This window comes from Hyla sarda, chromosome 9 (genome assembly GCF_029499605.1).
Source record: "Hyla sarda isolate aHylSar1 chromosome 9, aHylSar1.hap1, whole genome shotgun sequence".
NCBI classification, from domain to species: domain Eukaryota; kingdom Metazoa; phylum Chordata; class Amphibia; order Anura; family Hylidae; genus Hyla; species Hyla sarda.
The window spans coordinates 36,401,324-36,419,774 of NC_079197.1; the positions used below are offsets into that span (position 1 = coordinate 36,401,324).

Sequence of the window (18,451 nt, forward strand, 5' to 3'; positions counted from 1 at the left end):
CTTAGACCTCTTATCCCCTATCCAAAGGATAGGGGATAAGATGCCTGATCACGGGGGTCCCGCTGCTGGAGACCCCCGTGATTTTGCACGCAGCACCCCAGTTAAAATCAGTCCCCGGAGCATGTTCGCTCCGGGTCTGATTACCGGCGACCACAGGGCAGGCGGCGTGTGACGTAACGCCTCCGCCCCCGTGTGACGTCACGCTCCACCCCTCAATGCAAGCTGTCACGCCCCCTCCCATAGGCTTGCATTGAGGGGCAAAGCGTGACGTCACACGGGGGCGGAGGCGTTACGTCACACGCCGCCTGCCTCGTGGTCGCCGGTAATCAGACCCGGAGCGAACATGCTCCGGCGACTGATTTTAACTGGGGTGCTGCATGCAAGATCACGGGGGTCCCCATCGGCGGGACCCCCGTGATCAGGCATCTTATCCCCTATCCTTTGGATAGGGGATAAGATGTCTAAGCACTGGAGTACCCCTTTAAGAGGTGACAAGGTCTACAAAAAGAAAACTTTACAAATGCTCACAGCACTGATGGGATACAGCCAGGCAGAATACACAGTGGGGGAGATTTATCAAAACCTGTCCAGGGGAAAAGTTGTTCAGTTGCCCATAGCAACCAATCAGATCGCTTCTTTCATTTCTCAGAGGCCTTTTCAAAAATGAAAGTAGTGATCTGATTGGTTGCTATGGGCAACTCAGCAACTTTTCCTCTGGACAGGTTTTAATAAATCTCCCCCAATGACAGTGACGCACTTTTCTGTAGTTTTCCATTTTTATTATCTCATCACAGCTCAGGTTTTATAGCTTATTGAGCTCTGGTAAAAATTACTGAGATGCGATTGATTGCTATAGAGAAAACCAAACAGTTTTGGTTTCAGACTGACTGATAAATCTGGGTCAGCATGTACCAGATATTAATTATAATTGTGAGGAACTAACCTGGCCACATTCAGTGGGTATCCCCAGTCCTCTCTGCATGCGAAGGTCAGGCCAGTTAGGCGCCAGTGAATGGAGTTTCTGCCATCACTCGTGTTCCTGTTAGTCTACTGCTGTATTCCTGGACCTCTAACTGCTGCCTATTCTGACTTCTGTCACTGGATTCGGACTTGGACTTGATGAGACCTCCTGTTCTGACCCAGCTTGTTTTCTGGTATTACCTTAGTTTCTGTATTGGTTCTGAAGCTGGTTCTGACCCCTCCCTAGTCTATGGTTATTCTCTGGACTTGGATTTAGTTATTGTTGTTACTGTTTGGTTCTGACTCTGGCCATTGACTACATTCTGTTTTACCCCGTGCCATTGTAGAGACCATTGCTCAGTTGGGGGCCACCAGTTAGGGTGGATCGTCCATGTAGTTAGGAACAGGATGTTGGGTTCAGCTTATCCTCCTGTTGATAACATTAATTCACACTGTGCCCACTGATATTCATTTTAATACACACTGTGTCCCCTGAAATGAAGAACACAGCTGTAAAATACTGTATCTAGAAGTAGTATTGAGATTTACCCTTCCAGGATTTACAATAACAACTAACAGGAATGACCCCCTAACCCGTAATCCATCCCTGTACCTAGTGGGACCAGTAATCATAAATCCAATAGAAACAAAGTTAGGAATCCAAGTTACACAACCAAACTGAGGTTGTCGTATAGACTGGAGCCAGTGTTTAATATGTGGAAACAGGTTGAACTCTGAGGCCTTGGAGTTTGTCCACACCTGCATAATGCATCAATGCATATTTTGTACCAAAATCATTATTTTATTCTGTAGTGAAAACAGTAAAACCTCTCCTTAAAATTCCTTACTGCTTTCCCATGACTATGATCCATTTTTTGTGGCTCTGTATCTCTCACACAGAGAGATACAGAGAGAGAGATATTTAAAAATGTGCATTGTCCCACACAGTGAAAGGATCATTCTATGTGTGACTTGCAGGAAGATTGGCTGCACAATCTACATGTAACATGTGGATTTTATTCATTCTCATGAACACAGATGGTATTGAGTTGTTTTAAAGACGGACTCTCTGAGCTACCCATACAAGTGTATTGAAAGGGAAGGGGTAAGTAGGGTGATGGAAGTAGGAATGGTTGGAATGGACCTATAACATTTACATTTTTCCGTTTAAGCGGCGGTATGAGGGCTCTTTTTTGCGCTATGGTCTGTACTTTTTATTGATACCACATTTGCCTATATGAAACTTTTAATAAATATATTTTTTGGGAATATTATGTATTTTTTTTTTTACATTTACACCAGTACATGATCAATAATATTTATATTTTGATAGTTCGGACATTTACGCATGCAGTGATACCAAACATGTTTATTAATAAAAAAAAATTTACACTTTCTGGGGGTAAAATGGGGAAAAAGGGATGATTTACATTTTTATTGGGGGAGAAGATTTTTCACCTTTTTGTAACTTTTATTTATTTTTTTTTACATTTTTTAATTTTTTGTTTACACTTTAATAGTCCCCATAGGGGACTATTTGATTGCTAATACTGTTCGGTGAAATGCATAGGGCCTAGCACTGATCAGTGTTATCGGTGATCTTCTGCTCTGGTCTACTCGATCAGAGCAGAAGACCCCCGGAGACGGCTGGAGGCACTTTCATCTGCCATTATGGATACCGCAGGCGATCCAATCGTCCATTTTACCGACCGCACAGCTGCAGATGCCGTGATCTGTATTGTCACGGCATCTGAGGGGTTAATGGAGGCACCAGTCCAATTGCTGATGTCCTCCATTACCGGCGGGTCCCTGGCCACTGATAGCAGCCGGGACCTGCCACACATCACACAACCACCACTACAGTGCTCGCGGTCTTATACAGGACATAAATGTATGTCCTGGTGCATTAAGTACCAGGGCACCAGGATGTACATTTACGTCCTGTGTCATGGAGGGGTAAATATAATTAAATAAAATATGGTGAAGGATTTGCATTAATCTTTTGTGTAAACTATGCAAAAGGCCATGTCACAAATGATCAATGTTATGCTTTATTTAGGTTCAAGCCATGTGTATTTATCACATTCCTAATTTTAGTGTGATCAGGAGATGTACATTCTTACTATACTGTTCATGATCTCACCAGGGTGAACAATTCTTTCCTGTTATGTCAAAGGATATCTGTCAGCATATGGATCCGCCCCATAGTAGGATGTATAGTTGGAAGAAAAAATGGCTGATTTATAGTTATGTGTTAATATATACTGTAAGCGGCATTAACTCTTTCATTTCACTTGCAGCTGAATTATTGACAAGGATTCGAGATTTTGTGCGGCCAAGTCCTAGTTTTTACCACTACATCCTCACCCGGTTTAAATGGTTTTGGGATATAATAAATAACACGTTCATCCGTGATACCATTGTAAAGCTTGTTTTAACAGGTAAGATCAATGTGTCATGAACATCTGCCAGTTGACTCCTGGGTGTCGACAAACCTCATCCAGAGGCTACAAATAAGAACATTTCTGGGAGGAATAATCAGGACAGTGGTTTCATTGGTGATAGTAGATTGGTGGTGATAGCAGAAAGAAATATAGAAGTTGTACAATTTTGTTATTTTGAAAACTACATTTTTTGATATTTGAAGTTGTTGCTAACATCAGTTAAGCAGTGCAAGTAGTACCTCAAAACACCCCTATAATATATTGCTTACTTTATGTATCATCTTCCACAGGATTGGATACATCTATAAATCTGATAAGTAATGCACATAGTAACATTGTTCATGAGGTTAAAAAAAGACAAATGTGTCTCTACTGTATTAATCCAGAGGAAGGCAACAGTACCCTGTCCTCTATTTTGTTATCTACTTTGCGGAGCTAAGTATTATCTGAAATGATTGACACTTTACTATGCAATTCCTCTAAAAAGTCATTTATAAATATATTGAAGAGAATAGGGTCCAGAACTGACCTCAGTGGTACCTCACTAGAAACAATCACCCAAACAGAGTATGTACCATCAGTAAGCTCCCTCTATTTCGTATATCTGAGCCAGTTACTTACTCACTTACACACATTCTCCCCCAACCAAAGCATTCTCATTTTATGTACCAGCCTTTTATGTGGCACTGTATCAAATTCTTTGAAAAAAAAAAGATATACGACATCCAGCAGTTTACCCCTGGTCCAGTCTGGAGCTCACCTCCTCGTAAAAGCTGATCAGCTTAATATGACAGGACCGATCCCTCATAAACTCCATGCTGATATGATGTAATACAAGAACTTGTTGTATTTGTTCCTTTCTTCTTTTAAATTAAACATAAAAACTATCATATAGACTTGGAGCCTCTATTCATGGCACATGGATAATATACAAATAATCTTTGTTCGTTGTATTCAACAAAATATTTTTTTTTTTTTTTGCAGTGCGATCCAATTTGATACCGAGTCCTCCAACATATAATTCAGCCTATGGATACATCAGCTGGGAGGCCTATTCCAATGTCAGCTATTTCACAAGAGTGCTCCCACCCGTGCCAGACGATTGCCCTACACCAATGGGCACAAAAGGTAAGATGCACATAAGCCTTTCTACAATGCACTCCATTTATAAACATACGGTATGTTTAATTGTTGTGATTTGCCTTTTATTTTGTGGGTTCAGTGTTATACTTTGCCACTTTAAGGTTGCAAAATGTTCAGTAAACAGCAGCCATGTCTTAAGAGTCAAACAATTGACATAATATGGATAGACAAATCTAGGATGTGAATGTTCATGTCTGTACAAACCTGACTAGACCCACTGTGAGTCACCCGACATGATTAAAAGGTATCGTAAGGGTTGTAGTCATCAGGAAGCAATAAGACATGTTCTGTAAATATATAATTATATAAAGAGAATAAAATTGTAGTCTGTATTATAAATTATCTTCAGTACTATGATAATTTTTAATACACTTCAGAAAGTCTTTAGGCCCTTTCACTTTTTTCTTTTGTGCTAAAAGAAAAGAAAATCTAGTTTTGCCCCATGAATATGCACTCAATACCCCATAATGATAATGTATAGCAGAATGTTAGCAATCTTTACTAATTGATTCAAATGGAAAAACTAAAACACTGCTCACTAGTTATTTAAAGCCCATTTGGTAGTGATTTTAGCCTCCAGTCCAATTGGTGATGATGCCATATGGGTTACACACTTGGGTTTGGGAATTTTCTACCATTCGTCTCCACATATTCTCATAAGCTCTGTCAGGTTGGATTGGGACGGTGGTTGGGTGGGGTCTCTTCAGAGATGTCCAATTGGGTTGAAGTTAGGACTCTAGCTGGGCCACCCAATGACATTTACAGCATTGTCCCTAAACCACTCCTCTGTTGTCTTGGCTCTGTGCTTAGGGTCTTTGTCCTGTTGGAAGGTGAAACTTCAGCCCAGTCTGAGATCAGGAGAACTCTGGATAAGGTTTTCATTAAGAATATCTCCATTCAGATATTCCTTAACCCTGACCAGTCTCCCTGTTCCAGCCCTCAGCATGATGCTGCCAACATATTGTTTTACTGTAGGGATGGTATTGGGCAGGTAATCAGCAGTTCCTGTTTTTTTCAAGACATGACATTTAGAATTGAGACAAAAAAAGTTTAATATTGAGTTAATCAGACTAGAAAATCTTGTTGCTCACAGTCTGAGAGACCTTTAGGTGTTTTCTTTAAATGTCATACAGGCATTTATATGTTCGTTACTGAAGAGAGACTTTCAGACTACTCTGCCATGAATCCCAGATAGTGGGGGCTGCGGTGATGATTGACCTTCTGGAAGTTTCTCCCATCTGCACACAGGATCTTTGGATCTCAACCACAAAGACCAATGGGTTCTTACCAGAAGAGGACTCCATTCAAGGTGTAGAAACATCTCAAAGATTATGAAGAGAAATGGGACCTCCCCTAGATACATTTTTATATGTCATAGAAAAGAGTCTGAATACTTATGTCCATGCAAAATTTTAGGTTTTCCTTTTTAAAAAATTTGCATGGTAACTTTGTTCTTAAAATTACATTGGACCAACAATGGCCGGACCTCCTCTTTAAGGTTCCCCTAAATAACCACATGGTCCATTATGCCCATGTCCAGCTATGAAAACACGTCAAATAACATATAGAATTCCCTTTTTGTTTAAAGGGGTTCTCCAGCTTTACTCACCTGCTATCCTCTGCAGCTGCAGCTTTGATGCCACCCGGTCCCTGCTGCTCACCCGGTCCCTGCTGCTCACACAGCGCTGACCGACCAGTGAATAGTAACAGATGATTAATGCTGGATTAGCTTCAATGAGAAAACCGGCTCACACGGCGCTGACTGACCAGGACACAGTAGGGAGGATAAGAATGGACTTTAATGACCAGGATGCAACGCGTTTCGCTGCGCATGGGCAGCTTCTTCAGGAATTGCCTGAAGAAGCTGCGCAGCGAAACGTGTACCATCCTGGTCATTAAATTCCATTCTTATCCTCCCTACTGTGTCCTGGTCGGTCAGCGCTGTGCGAGCCGGTTTTCTCATTGAAGCTAATCCAGTCTAATGATTGGCTGAGAAGGCAGTTCCTGCCCAAACAAAATGTCACAGGTACCTGGAAGAAGGGCACCACAGTAGGGACAGGGCGTGTCAAAACAGCAGCTGTGCGGGATCGGGGCAGCTTTTTTATTTGTTACTGCACCAGGAGGCATTGGAGGACCTCCCTCCCAGAAAAACCCATTGAATGAGTACATTGGACATGGTTTGGGAGACATTTCTTGTCATTTTGTTTCTTCCTTCAAGTAGACTTGTTTGCCATCTGATTTAATAGATACAGATTATATATATATATATATTTTTATATATATATATATATATATATATATATATATATATATATATATATATATATATATATATATATATATAATATACAGTGATCCCTCAACTTACAATGGCCTCAACATACAATAGTTTCAACATACAATGGTCTTTTCTGGGCCATTGTAACTTGAAACCAGACTCAACATACAATGCTACAGACAGTCCAGATCTGTGAAACGTGTCAATGACTGGAAGAACCGACCAATCAGAATGGACATTCACTGGTAAAACCCCTGTATTCCTAAAGTGCATGCACTGACTGGCTGTCTGGTAGCGCCCCCTACAGTACAGGGAGGTATTACATGTCCTGTGCTACTTTTAACCTATGCCATGGTTAGCTGCTCCTTTGGACACCAGGTGAGGGCGGCTCCGTTTTACTTTTTTTTTTTTTAGGACATTGCGTGTACTGTACAGGACCCTGAAGAAGCTCTTGTCCTCTACATAGATCAGTGTTTCCCAACGAGGGTGCCTCCAGCCGTTGCAAAACTACAACTCCCAACATGCCCGGACAGCCAAAGGCTGTCCGGGCATGCTGGGAGTTGTAGTTTTGCAACAGCTGGAGGCACCCTGCTTGGGAAACACTGACATAGACAGTGATTTACAGCTCCCAGCAGATCTTTCTTACTTTTATATGTAAGGATTTGCTTTATCTGTATTAGTTATCTTCTTATTTTTCTTTAATCCTCACTTTTTCCTATTTTTGGATGACATTTTGGGGGCTTCAGAACGAATTACCAGGTTTCCATAGAGTTGGGGTCTCAACATACAATGGTTTCAACATACAATGGTCATCTCAGAACCAATTAATATTGTAACTTGAGGGACCACTGTATATATATATATATATATATATATATATATATATATATATATATATATATATATTGTCTAGATTATTAGATATGGATACATAAAACAGGTATTTTCGCCTATGCATATTATATATGTGCAAAGATGTAAAGGTTTTTGCAATATAGTATTATATAGTATTTTGTGTCTTCCCATGACTGATAGTTGTGTGAGCATCAAGACAGAAGCTTAGGAGGACGCCCACCGGTGTTTATGTATCATCCAGTTCACTTCTGTGGGCTGTTAAGTCTTTCCTGTGTGTGTTGAGAACATTTCCTGACCATCCAAGCGTGATGCAATGAGACAAAAATGTGATGTTCCTTCTGACTGTGAGGTTTCAGCTCCACCATTTATTATCCTGGTTATCGCATTTGATTGTTGATCTTGTAGCAGCCCAGGAATCTGCAGATACTTGTGTTCTGCATTCCCCCATGATATGCAGCAAGGTGTGGGCGCTCTGTATTCAGACCACAGGTCTCCTATGAAAACTTAGACATGCAAAAACTGCCTTGGAAATATTACTGAGAAATCAAACAAAAAAAACACAAAAATTTTTAACGAAAACCAAAAAAAAAAACACTTACGGAAAACCAAATAGTAGTGACAGATTCAGTATCACCTCTGTTTATCTGAGGACTCTCATTTCTCCTTATTACACTTCCTAAGTGAACTTTACTTTCCAACCTATTAAAGGGTACCTCTCATCAAATAAACATTTGATATATTTTAGATTAATGAATGTTGAATAACTTTCCAATAGCATGTTAATGAAAAATATGCTTCTTTCTATTGTATTTTTCCCGATCAGTCCTGTCAGCAAGCATTTCTGACTCATGCTGGAGTCCTAAACACTCAGAGCTGCCAGCCTGCTTTGTTCACAGCCAAACAGGCTGTGAACAAAGCAGGCTGGCAGCTCTGAGTGTTCTCCTTTGTGAACAAAGCAGACAGGCAGCTCGTAGTGTTTAGGACTCCAGCATGAGTCTGAAATGCTTGCTGCCAGGACTGGTAGGGAGACCCCTAGGGGTCATTTCTTCAAAGTGGAAAATTAAATAGAAAGAAGCATATTTTTTAATAACATGCAATTGTAAAGTTATTCTGCATACATTAATCTATAATATATCAAAAGTTTTTTTGATGAGAGGTACCCTTTAAAGGGGTACTCCATTGGCCAGCGTTCGGTAGTAAATGTTTTGCACGTTGTTTTTGCGCTGCGGGAGTCAGCCACGCCCCTTGTGACATCATGACCATGCCCCTCAATGCAAGTCTATGGGAGGGGGCGTGATCACGCCCCCTCCCCTAGACTTGCATTGAGGGGCATGGCCATGATGTCACAAGGGGCGTGGCTGACCCCCGCAGCGAGAAAACAACATTCGAAACATTTACTAGCGAACGCTGGCCATTGGAGTACCCCTTTAAGGGTTTTAGGGTGTCTTCATCCAGCACCTCCTAGTTCAAGGATATGACAAAGCACAAAACAGACTGGAAGACTGGAAACAGATTTTTACGAGATTTATCCACAACCTAGGGGATAACTATTTTATGAACGGGTGTCCAACCACAGGGACCCCCATCTATCATAAAAATGGGTTCCTTTACCCCCAGTGAATAAAGCAATGGCATTTGGGGGTGCTGCTCCATTCACTCTCTATAAGACTTTGTGTACACTGCTTAATTTACTTAGGGGGCAAGAGACCCCTCTTCTCATATGTGGAGGTCCTAATGTTGAACCCAGAGTGATTAGATAATTATCCCTTATGCTGTTTCTAAGGATATGTTGCAATCTTGGGATAAACCCTTTAAAGTAAATCTGTCACCAGGTTTGTGGCCCCCCTGAGGGCACCATAAAGTACTGGTTTAGACCGCGCTTCAGGCGCTGTGTAACTATACACAGTGCGTAAGCAGAAATCTGTCAATTAGATATACCGTAGGTGGGTAGGAGGAAAGGGGATCTCATGAATATTATATACTACAAAGAATTTGCCATTAAGAGTGATTTTGAACTACTGGAAAAGAGTTACTCATTGCCCAAAGAATAGTCTTGGTCTTTACTTTTTGCTGCCTTCAAATAGAATTACAGAATAAAATCCCTGCCTGTATGTGATACTTGTCAGTGCCTGAATAGTTCGGATTTACGCAATCCTGAAATCCACCCATTATTAAGATCACTAAATTGCTTTACCCGAATGCATAGTCTGGGCACGACTTCAGGGTATGTTGGCTCCTATGTTGTGTGATTTATTTCTCTTGCTGAATGTTCTTGTCTAATACTAGTAAACACATGAGCAACAACCAACATTATCACTAAACCGCAGTGAGCGCAACGTTTGCCTTCATTCCATTGCAGCCTTGTAACCATCTGGTGTCACTGATTCCATAACAGAATATACAAGCATCCACCTGAATACAAGATAAAGGTCTCACTGGCAGACTGTCAAACCAAGCATCTATAAAGCGAGACAAAGGCTTAAAGGGGTACTCCACTGCCCCAGCGTTCGGAACATTTTGTTCCAAGCGCTGGGTGCGGGCTGCACGGGGCCGTGACCATGCCTCTCGTGATGTCATGACCACGCCCCCTCAATGCAAGTCTATGGGAGGGGGTGTGGCGCTGCCACACCCCCTCCCATAGACTTGCATTGAGGGGGTGTGGCGTGAAGTCATAAGGGGCGTGACCGTGACTTCAGGACCCCCTGCACCCAGCGTTTGGAACAAAATGTTCCGAACACTGGGACAGTGGAGTACCCCTTTAAGGTACCATCAGATACATTTAATTTTTTTTTTTTACAGTTACATAATTCATATAAATGTTCACATTGCTCACAAAACATGTCATTATTTATTAACTTGATTTGAAGTTTTCTAAACCAGAAAACCCATAAAATGACTCCACATAGGGAATTTTGAGGTGGATCTCCGTTGAGGGCCTTTCCCTATTGGCTACATAATATTGCAAAGTTTGTTTTTAAAACTTGACACCTGTCAAGTTTTACCCTGTATTCTCTAAACTTTTCTTAAGGTTTGTTCACATTTACTAGATTTATTGCAGACGTCACTGCATATATCCATTATCCATATAACTAAATGAGGTTTTGTAACTCCCTCCTGCCTTGCACCGTACATTTACCAGTAGTTTGTTCCAAAGAACCATGAACCTCCATATGTTTTTCATGCTAGGAGGGTGTGGGCTCAGGAGCTGACCCTGTACCATCGACAGTGTCTGTAACATAAAACTGACATTCTGCTGCAATGGCCAGGATTGGCGATAACTCTGATCCCAGCCACTTAATTCCTTAGATGCCACGGTCAATAACAGCTGTGGCATCTAAGCAGTTAGGCAGATGCAGGGCACTGCCTCTGTCATTCCTTCAGCACCCCCACAATGCAATTACAGGGTGTCAATGGGTTATTGTGGCAACCAGGGTGTCTAATGAAGACCTCCAAGTCTTTGTAGTCCTATTAAATAGGTATTCCTATTTCAGATTAATAGCATGAAATTTACTCTAGATGTCCCAACTCTGGTATAGAAGTCAAAAACAGCTGAGGCAACTGTATTACGCAATTTGCGTAACTCCCATTTACTTTAAACACTGTAGCACCACAAGCTTAAAGGGGTTATCCAGGAATTGATAACCAGAGATAATTTATTTCAAAGACCTTTCCCTGTCTGTCTCCAGGTTGGGTGTGGTTCTACAGCGGAGTTCCATTGAAGTGAATGGAGCCAAGTTGTAATACCACACCCAAAGTGGAGACAGGGAGCGGTCTTTGAAAGAAAATAGGTCTGTTTTTTGATTCCTGGAAGACCCCTTTAAGTACTGTAACTGGCAAGCACAATATAGTGCAATACAAAAGTATTGCAGTTTACTATGAGTGCCCAGGCAATCTCATGGTCTAGTACCCAAGTGGGGCTAAACAAATGTTAAAATAAAAAAAATAAATACATGATTACTAAAATGCTACCAAAAATTTTTAAAATAAGAGAAAAAAAAACTCACTCCCCTTTTTCCACTAGAAGCGTGTCAAATTGGCCCACTCAATTAATGTTGCAAAATAACAAATAAAACACAATTTTTTTTTTAAATACTGCCTTCCAAAATATAGTATAGAAAGTGATGAAAAGATATCTACCCCCAAAATGGGATCAAGAAACTTGCCTAATACCCCATGTGTTGACTATTAATAGAATTTTATACAAATACTTACAGATAGATTGTAAGCTCTCGCGGGCAGGGTCCTCACTCTTCTTGTTTGGTATATTTATTGTGTAATACTGTAATGTCTTATACTTGTCTTTATTTGTACCCCCAAAATTGTAAAGTGCTGCAGAATTTGTAATAGAGATAAATATTATTATTATTATTATTATTATTATTATTATTATTATTATTATTGTATATACTCGAGTATAAGCCGACCCGAATATAAGCCGAGGCCCCTAATTTCACCCCAAAAACCCAGGAAAAGTTATTGACTCGACTATAAGCCTAAGGTGGGAAATACCTCATCCCCCCCATGCTGGGAGTTGTAGTTTTGAAACATCTGGAGGTCCGCAGGTTGAAGACCACTGCAGCCTTCGTCATCATCCAGACCCCCCTTTAGTTATCTACTCACCTCCCCTTGGTGGGAAGGAAGGGTGAGCTGGTCCGGGCCATCTATGCTGCAGGGACCGTCCGGTGGGGAGGGTTAGTCGTTCCGGGCTGTACATTTTCACCGGGAGGCCTTCTTCTCCACTCCGGGACGGCCCAGGACTAGTGATGTTGCCCGTGCCAAGGCAATGTCACTAGGCATCACGAAGGCCACAGTGGTCTTCATGCAGACCTCCAGATGTTTCAAAACTACAACTCCCAGCATGCCCGGACAGCCGATGGCTGTCCGGGCATGCTGGGAGTTGTAGTTTTGCAACATCTGGAGGTCCGCAGATTGAAGATCACTGAGAAGCGATTGACAGGCGGAGAGTTCACTCAAGTATAAGCCGAGGGGGGGCTTTTCAGCACGAAAAATCGTGCTGAAAAACCCGGCTTATACTCGAGTTTATACGGTATATTAACAATAAAAAATCTGCCTCATGTAAATTCACCATTTTACTTATACATTGTTACTCTTCTACCCTCACTAACTATGTACATCTTCATATTCAGGTAAACTCCAGCTGCCTGATTCCACTTACCTGGTCGAGACTTTTCTAAAAAGGGAGAAGTTCCTTCCTGACCCACAGAAAACAAATTTAATGTTTGCCTTCTTTGCTCAACATTTTACTCATCAGTTTTTCAAGACTTTTGGGAGGATGGGACGAGGTTTCATTAAAGGATTCGGTCATGGGGTAAGTTATGCAACCTATTTGGCATTCTAGTTAGAATAATTGTTATAGGATGATAGGCAGATTTTTAGATAGACAGTAATGTGAGGAGTCCTGACACCGCTTAACTGTCAGACCTCTCTGTGAGTTCCCGGAGTATCTTGGTCTAGTAACATCCTGATGGTAAGGGTGTGGGGTAATGTCTGTCAGATGTAATTACAAGTTAAAAGTCTGGCACGCTCCACTTGGATTACCATCAGATAAGATGTAAGTACCTAGCTCTGAGATATAGAACTGTCTCACTCCTTGATTTCTGAACTGGCACAAATTCAGTCTACAGAAATAAACTCTTACATCTTCAAAGTATGGCCGCGGCATCCTATTTAAAGAAGCATAAAGTTTAGAAATGCGAGAATCCCTTTTACCATTCCAATCACTTCTTCACACTCTGAAATACATAACTTCTTGTGTGCTTGCCTCTTTTCTGCAATTTCCAGAGAAGACAACAGGGGCCACAGAGCCATGCATATCAGGCAGGATATATATATATATATATATATATATATATATATATATATATATATATATATATATATATATATATATATACGCACACTTCCCTGGAGTATCCCTTTAAGTCAGGATATGATTTTCGAGAAAGGTATATTTTCATGAAGCATTTAGACTGTGCCGGATGGGATATCCGGCACACTCTAAATGCTTCATGAAAATTAGGCCCCTGTTGTCTTCTCTGGATGCTTGATATTCTTTGCCATCCTCCCTTTGCCTTTGCTCTGCCAGCCAGCTCACTCTCTGAGAGCAGCCCCATCCTTTTGCTCTGAGCAGCAGAGAGGGGTCTAGTGTCTGATTGGCTAAGGCTGCACACACCTCCCAGTTCTCTGCACTAAAGAAAGCATGACTCATCAGTGCAGGGCAGAAACCACATGGTCTGTGCCTCCAAGGAGGGTGGGGACTGCTTTTAGAAAGGGATTTAGACAGAGAAAGAGTGGATGGTTGGATGATGTCATTCCCTCACTTCATGCATGTGACAACTAAAGAGAGAAAACAGCTCTATATGGCTAATGAATGATATTTAGACAATTAAATAGGTTGATGAGAGGGAAAGGATGGGCTATGAGTTTAGTTCCCCAGAGTACTCCTTTAACAATCTCTTTCAGCTAGAACTCTAACACTGTCTCCACCCAACATGTCTAGAGTAGAAATAAGCATCTAAATAATATAATATGCTATGTGTGGATATTTTTCTATTGGTACACTGGCTCCTAAAATAATTTTGGACCGATTTTTGAACTGTGGGAAATGATAATGATATTAAGGGTAAGAACACATGTAGCTGCTGCCACACACAACTGAACCAAGATTCTTTAAGCCAGCAAGGTGTCGGGGGTACGGGTGGATTCATATGGTACATTTTGTTTTGTGTTTTTATTTTAATTTGAAGGTCAAGGAAAAATTTTGTACCATGAAGTGCAGCAGTAGAAATCATATGGCTATTAAGGGTGTATTCACAAGTACAGTATCCTGAGCATGCTGCAGTTTTCAATGTAAACTAAATTACTAAACACAGCATTAAGTCTGCACTGCATCAAATATGCACTGATACTGTGTGTGTGAATACACCCTTAGGGCTCATTCACACAAGCAGATCATGAAAGGGGTGGACTCTCCGCGGGCTGTCCGCAGACACCATTGACTTCTTAACAGGTAGCCCGAGCTTCCTTCTGCTCCTGGCCCCTGCACAGCCACACACAGCACAGTGCCGGGTTGCTAGTGACAGTCTCTCAGCCAAAACCACAAAAATGGTGATAAAGCAGTGGAGAGGTAAGAATAAGTTGTCACCAGTCAGAATTTGTCCCAGAAGCTGATATCCAGCATGCCAGGGCAAATTGCAGAAGTTTGGAAAAATTTAGTTAAAGGGGTTATCTGGCCAAAGAGCAGCACCCGCAATCTAAAGGGGGCTGCGTCTCCAGTCTCGGAAAGCTCATTGTTTCCGGGACTGGGGAATGTGATGTCACGCCACGCCCCCTCCATTCATGTCTATGGGAGGGGGCGGGAGGGCCGTCACGCCCCCTTCCATAGACATGAATGGAGGGGGCGTGACTTGACATCACAAGGGGGCGTGGCATTACGTCATGTCCCCATTCCCAGAAACAAAGAGCTTTCTGAGACTGGAGATGCAGCCCCACTTAGAATGCGAGTGTTGCACGCAGATTGGGGGGGGGGGGGGGGGGGGGGTCCCAGCGGCGGGACCAGACATCTTATCCCCTATCCTTTGGCCGGATAACCCCTTCAAAGTCTTTGTAGAGAGATGTGGTTTTCCATAAAAGTTTTAAAATCCCATAAAATGCTTATAATTCTACCTCAGTAACCATAGAAACACCCTCAAAACATTTTCAACTGTAATTTAGTCCCTAAATGCTACCATTGTAAATCATTGCAAATCTCTGAAAGAAGAGACAAGTGTTACTCTTGTATTACTACTGACCATGGACATAATAGAAATACATATATTTGAAAATGCATTTAATGTAATCTAGAAATTAGAGCTCTTCTTGTGCTTGTTCTTTCCATTGTTTTGAAGGGAGTGGGCAGGTGTTTGGCTCTCCAACTATTGCATAACTACAACTCCTAACATAAATAATGTACAAATCTGTTTAACTTTCTGGCATCAGTTGATTAAAAAAAATTGTTTTCCACCGGAGTACCCCTTTAAGGGTGGCTGGGGACTTTTAATTTCACAATGGGAAATAGAATGGCATAGACAATAGATTTCTCTGTGTTGCTAGAGTTAAAAAATCAAGATGTTGTGGTTGTTGCAGGCGGCATTATGTCTTATGAGGGCCACACACATTTTATGATTTATAGATGAACTTTCAGCATTACTGCTGATGAAATATTTATGTGATCACTCGTCTGGATAGATATTTTACCTTGACACACTGTATCTATTAACATGATATATTTAGTTGTTTCCTACTCATTATCGGTGATGGTTGGTGGAGCAGAATATGATGTTTTCTTCTCATTAGTCGCATCAATATGATGAACCGCCTGTCAATCTTTTCTAGGTTGACCTCAGCCATATATATGGAGATGGTCTGGAGCGCCAGCATGCTCTGCGACTCTTCAAAGACGGAAAATTAAAGTATCAGGTTTGTATAATAAGACTTATTATAAGCTTCTGGTCAATTACATTATTTGGTTTTCTGATGTCTTTTTATTATTGCTGTAACTAAGTATGCGCTAGAACATAATAGTCACACATAAAACAGTTTAAACATTAAATTCAGCCAATTCAGACTGTATACATGGTAACATATACTGTCTTTGTTGCCTATAGCAACCAATAACAGGTTTCATTTCTTAAAGGGGTTATCCAGAAATCAAAGAAACAGACCTAATTTCTTTCAAAGACAGCTCCCTATCTGTCTCCAGGCTAGTTGTGGTATTACAACTTGGCTCCATTCACTTTAATGGAACTGAGCTGCAGAAACACAGCCAACCTGGATACCTGGATACAGTCTTTGAAAGAAATTAGGTCTGTTTTTTTTATTCCTGGATAACCCCTTTAAATTGCTCTGGTAAAATGAAAGCTTAGCCCTGATTGGTTGCTATTAGCAATGCAGATAAAGACAGTAGTTTATAATAATTTATATAAATTATATACGGTTTTTGGGTAAATTTAGTAAGCTGTTTTATAGTAAGATTCTCTTTGTTGCTGATAGCCACCAATCACAGCTCAGCTTTCATTGTTCATTTTGCTCTGATAAAATAAAAGCTGAACCGTACTTGGTTGCTATGGACAACAAAGAGAATCTTACCATAAGACAGTATGATAAATCTTTCCCATAGTTTACTCAAGTCTCCCTAGATGACTACATTCTGTTTAGCAAAGTCAATAGGCATAGGCCTGATGTACACTGACAACGTACCTAAAAAAACATGATATGAATGGGGCTTAAAGCATTACTGTCATGAGTAACAACTTTTGACCTGTCATAATTTTTGATCGCACTGGGCCTCCCTCCTCGCTGCGATCCTGAGACATAGGCCAGGGAAGTGAGCGGCATTGCGCTCCATTCCCCAGCTGACTGGCAGAGCTAACCATTTTCTCTGCCTAGACTTCAATATGGAAAACGTCGGACCTGCCGGCCGGGGAGTGGAGCGCAATGCCACCCGCTTCACTGGCTTATGTCTCACGATCGCAGCCAGGAGGGAGGCCCAATGCGATCCAAAATTTTTACAGATGTGAGCAACACATCAAAAGTTGTTATTCATGACAGTAATGCTTTATGATACATGAAAATGGTACAAAAGGTAGGACACACCTTATAGGTGAAGTACATGTATTTATGCAAAACAAAGCGTTACAGTGATATCGTCTTCCTAAATACATTTTTTAAGACTGCTTTTGAAGCTCTTTGTACACATTTAGGTCAGACCGAAAAAACCCATTTGCCACATGTGGTCCAACATAAATGGTTGGACCACAAACCAACCAACACAAATATCCCACAACACCTGCAGAAGGAGCAGCCCAGCTCCTCCACAACCAGACTACACCCCTTTGGTTACAACTACAACTCCCCTATAGGCACAAGATAACTGGGAAACATTGTACAGCAGGGTTGCCAACCATTCTTAAATTCATGGACAGTCTGGGAAAAAAGGGGCCTTTTGACCTCATGTAAAGTGATCAACAGCTTACCCTACCATGTGACCTATGATGCTATAATACAGCTGTATTCCGCTTGTCTAAAACTGGACTAAGTTGGTAGACACCTTTGTGCAGTCTAAATACTTGGAAGACTGAAGATAAGAACAAAGAATAAGGAAAAAAATGAGGGGACAGTTTTTGTAAAGCTGACCTGTCAGCATTAAAGTTGTAAGCAAGCGCAAAGCTATACAGGGCTACTCATCAGACTCCCAGGAATACCTCTTTTTTATTTCTATACTCCTCCTTATCAGTGAGATATAAGCCTATTGGTTAATGTGCAAATGAGGCTCCAGTGCCCAGAGGATGTTCCCCAGCACGGTAAGAGTCCAGGTAATTTCAGCCCATGTCCCATGGCCCGATTGCCTCCCCATACTCTGTTTGACTGACAACTATAAGTTAAAGAGGACATGGGCTGAATTACCTGGGTTCATGCCGTGCACTTGAACCTCATTTACATTGTAAAGAAAAGGTTTATATCTCAGCTCTGGAAAGAACTATGGTAATGAAAAAATTATGCCTGAAATTCGGATAAGAAGCTCTTTCTAGCTCCGAGGTTTCACAAAATGAAGTTTGCAGCAGCACTCCATATTTGATCACAGAAGTAAAATGGAGGCTCTTCTTGCACTTTTTAATCAAAGTGTGTCCCCCATCCACTTCACAGTGGTGGCCTGATTTTGGATGGACCCTGAGGCTATGTTTACACGCTGGGATTCAACGGATTCTGCTGT

At 41.3% G+C, this 18,451-nt stretch overlaps 1 protein-coding gene across 1 annotated transcript in view; it reads left to right on the forward strand.

Annotated features, from left to right (window-relative positions):
* Positions 1-18,451, forward strand: part of PTGS1 (prostaglandin-endoperoxide synthase 1) — a 90,313-nt gene that overhangs the window by 51,512 nt on the left and 20,350 nt on the right. Inside the window, exons 4-7 of the mRNA XM_056537954.1 lie at positions 3,261-3,401; positions 4,389-4,532; positions 12,828-13,009; positions 16,075-16,158. Coding sequence (XP_056393929.1) covers positions 3,261-3,401; positions 4,389-4,532; positions 12,828-13,009; positions 16,075-16,158 — 551 coding nt within the window. The remainder of the gene's footprint in view (positions 1-3,260; positions 3,402-4,388; positions 4,533-12,827; positions 13,010-16,074; positions 16,159-18,451) is intronic.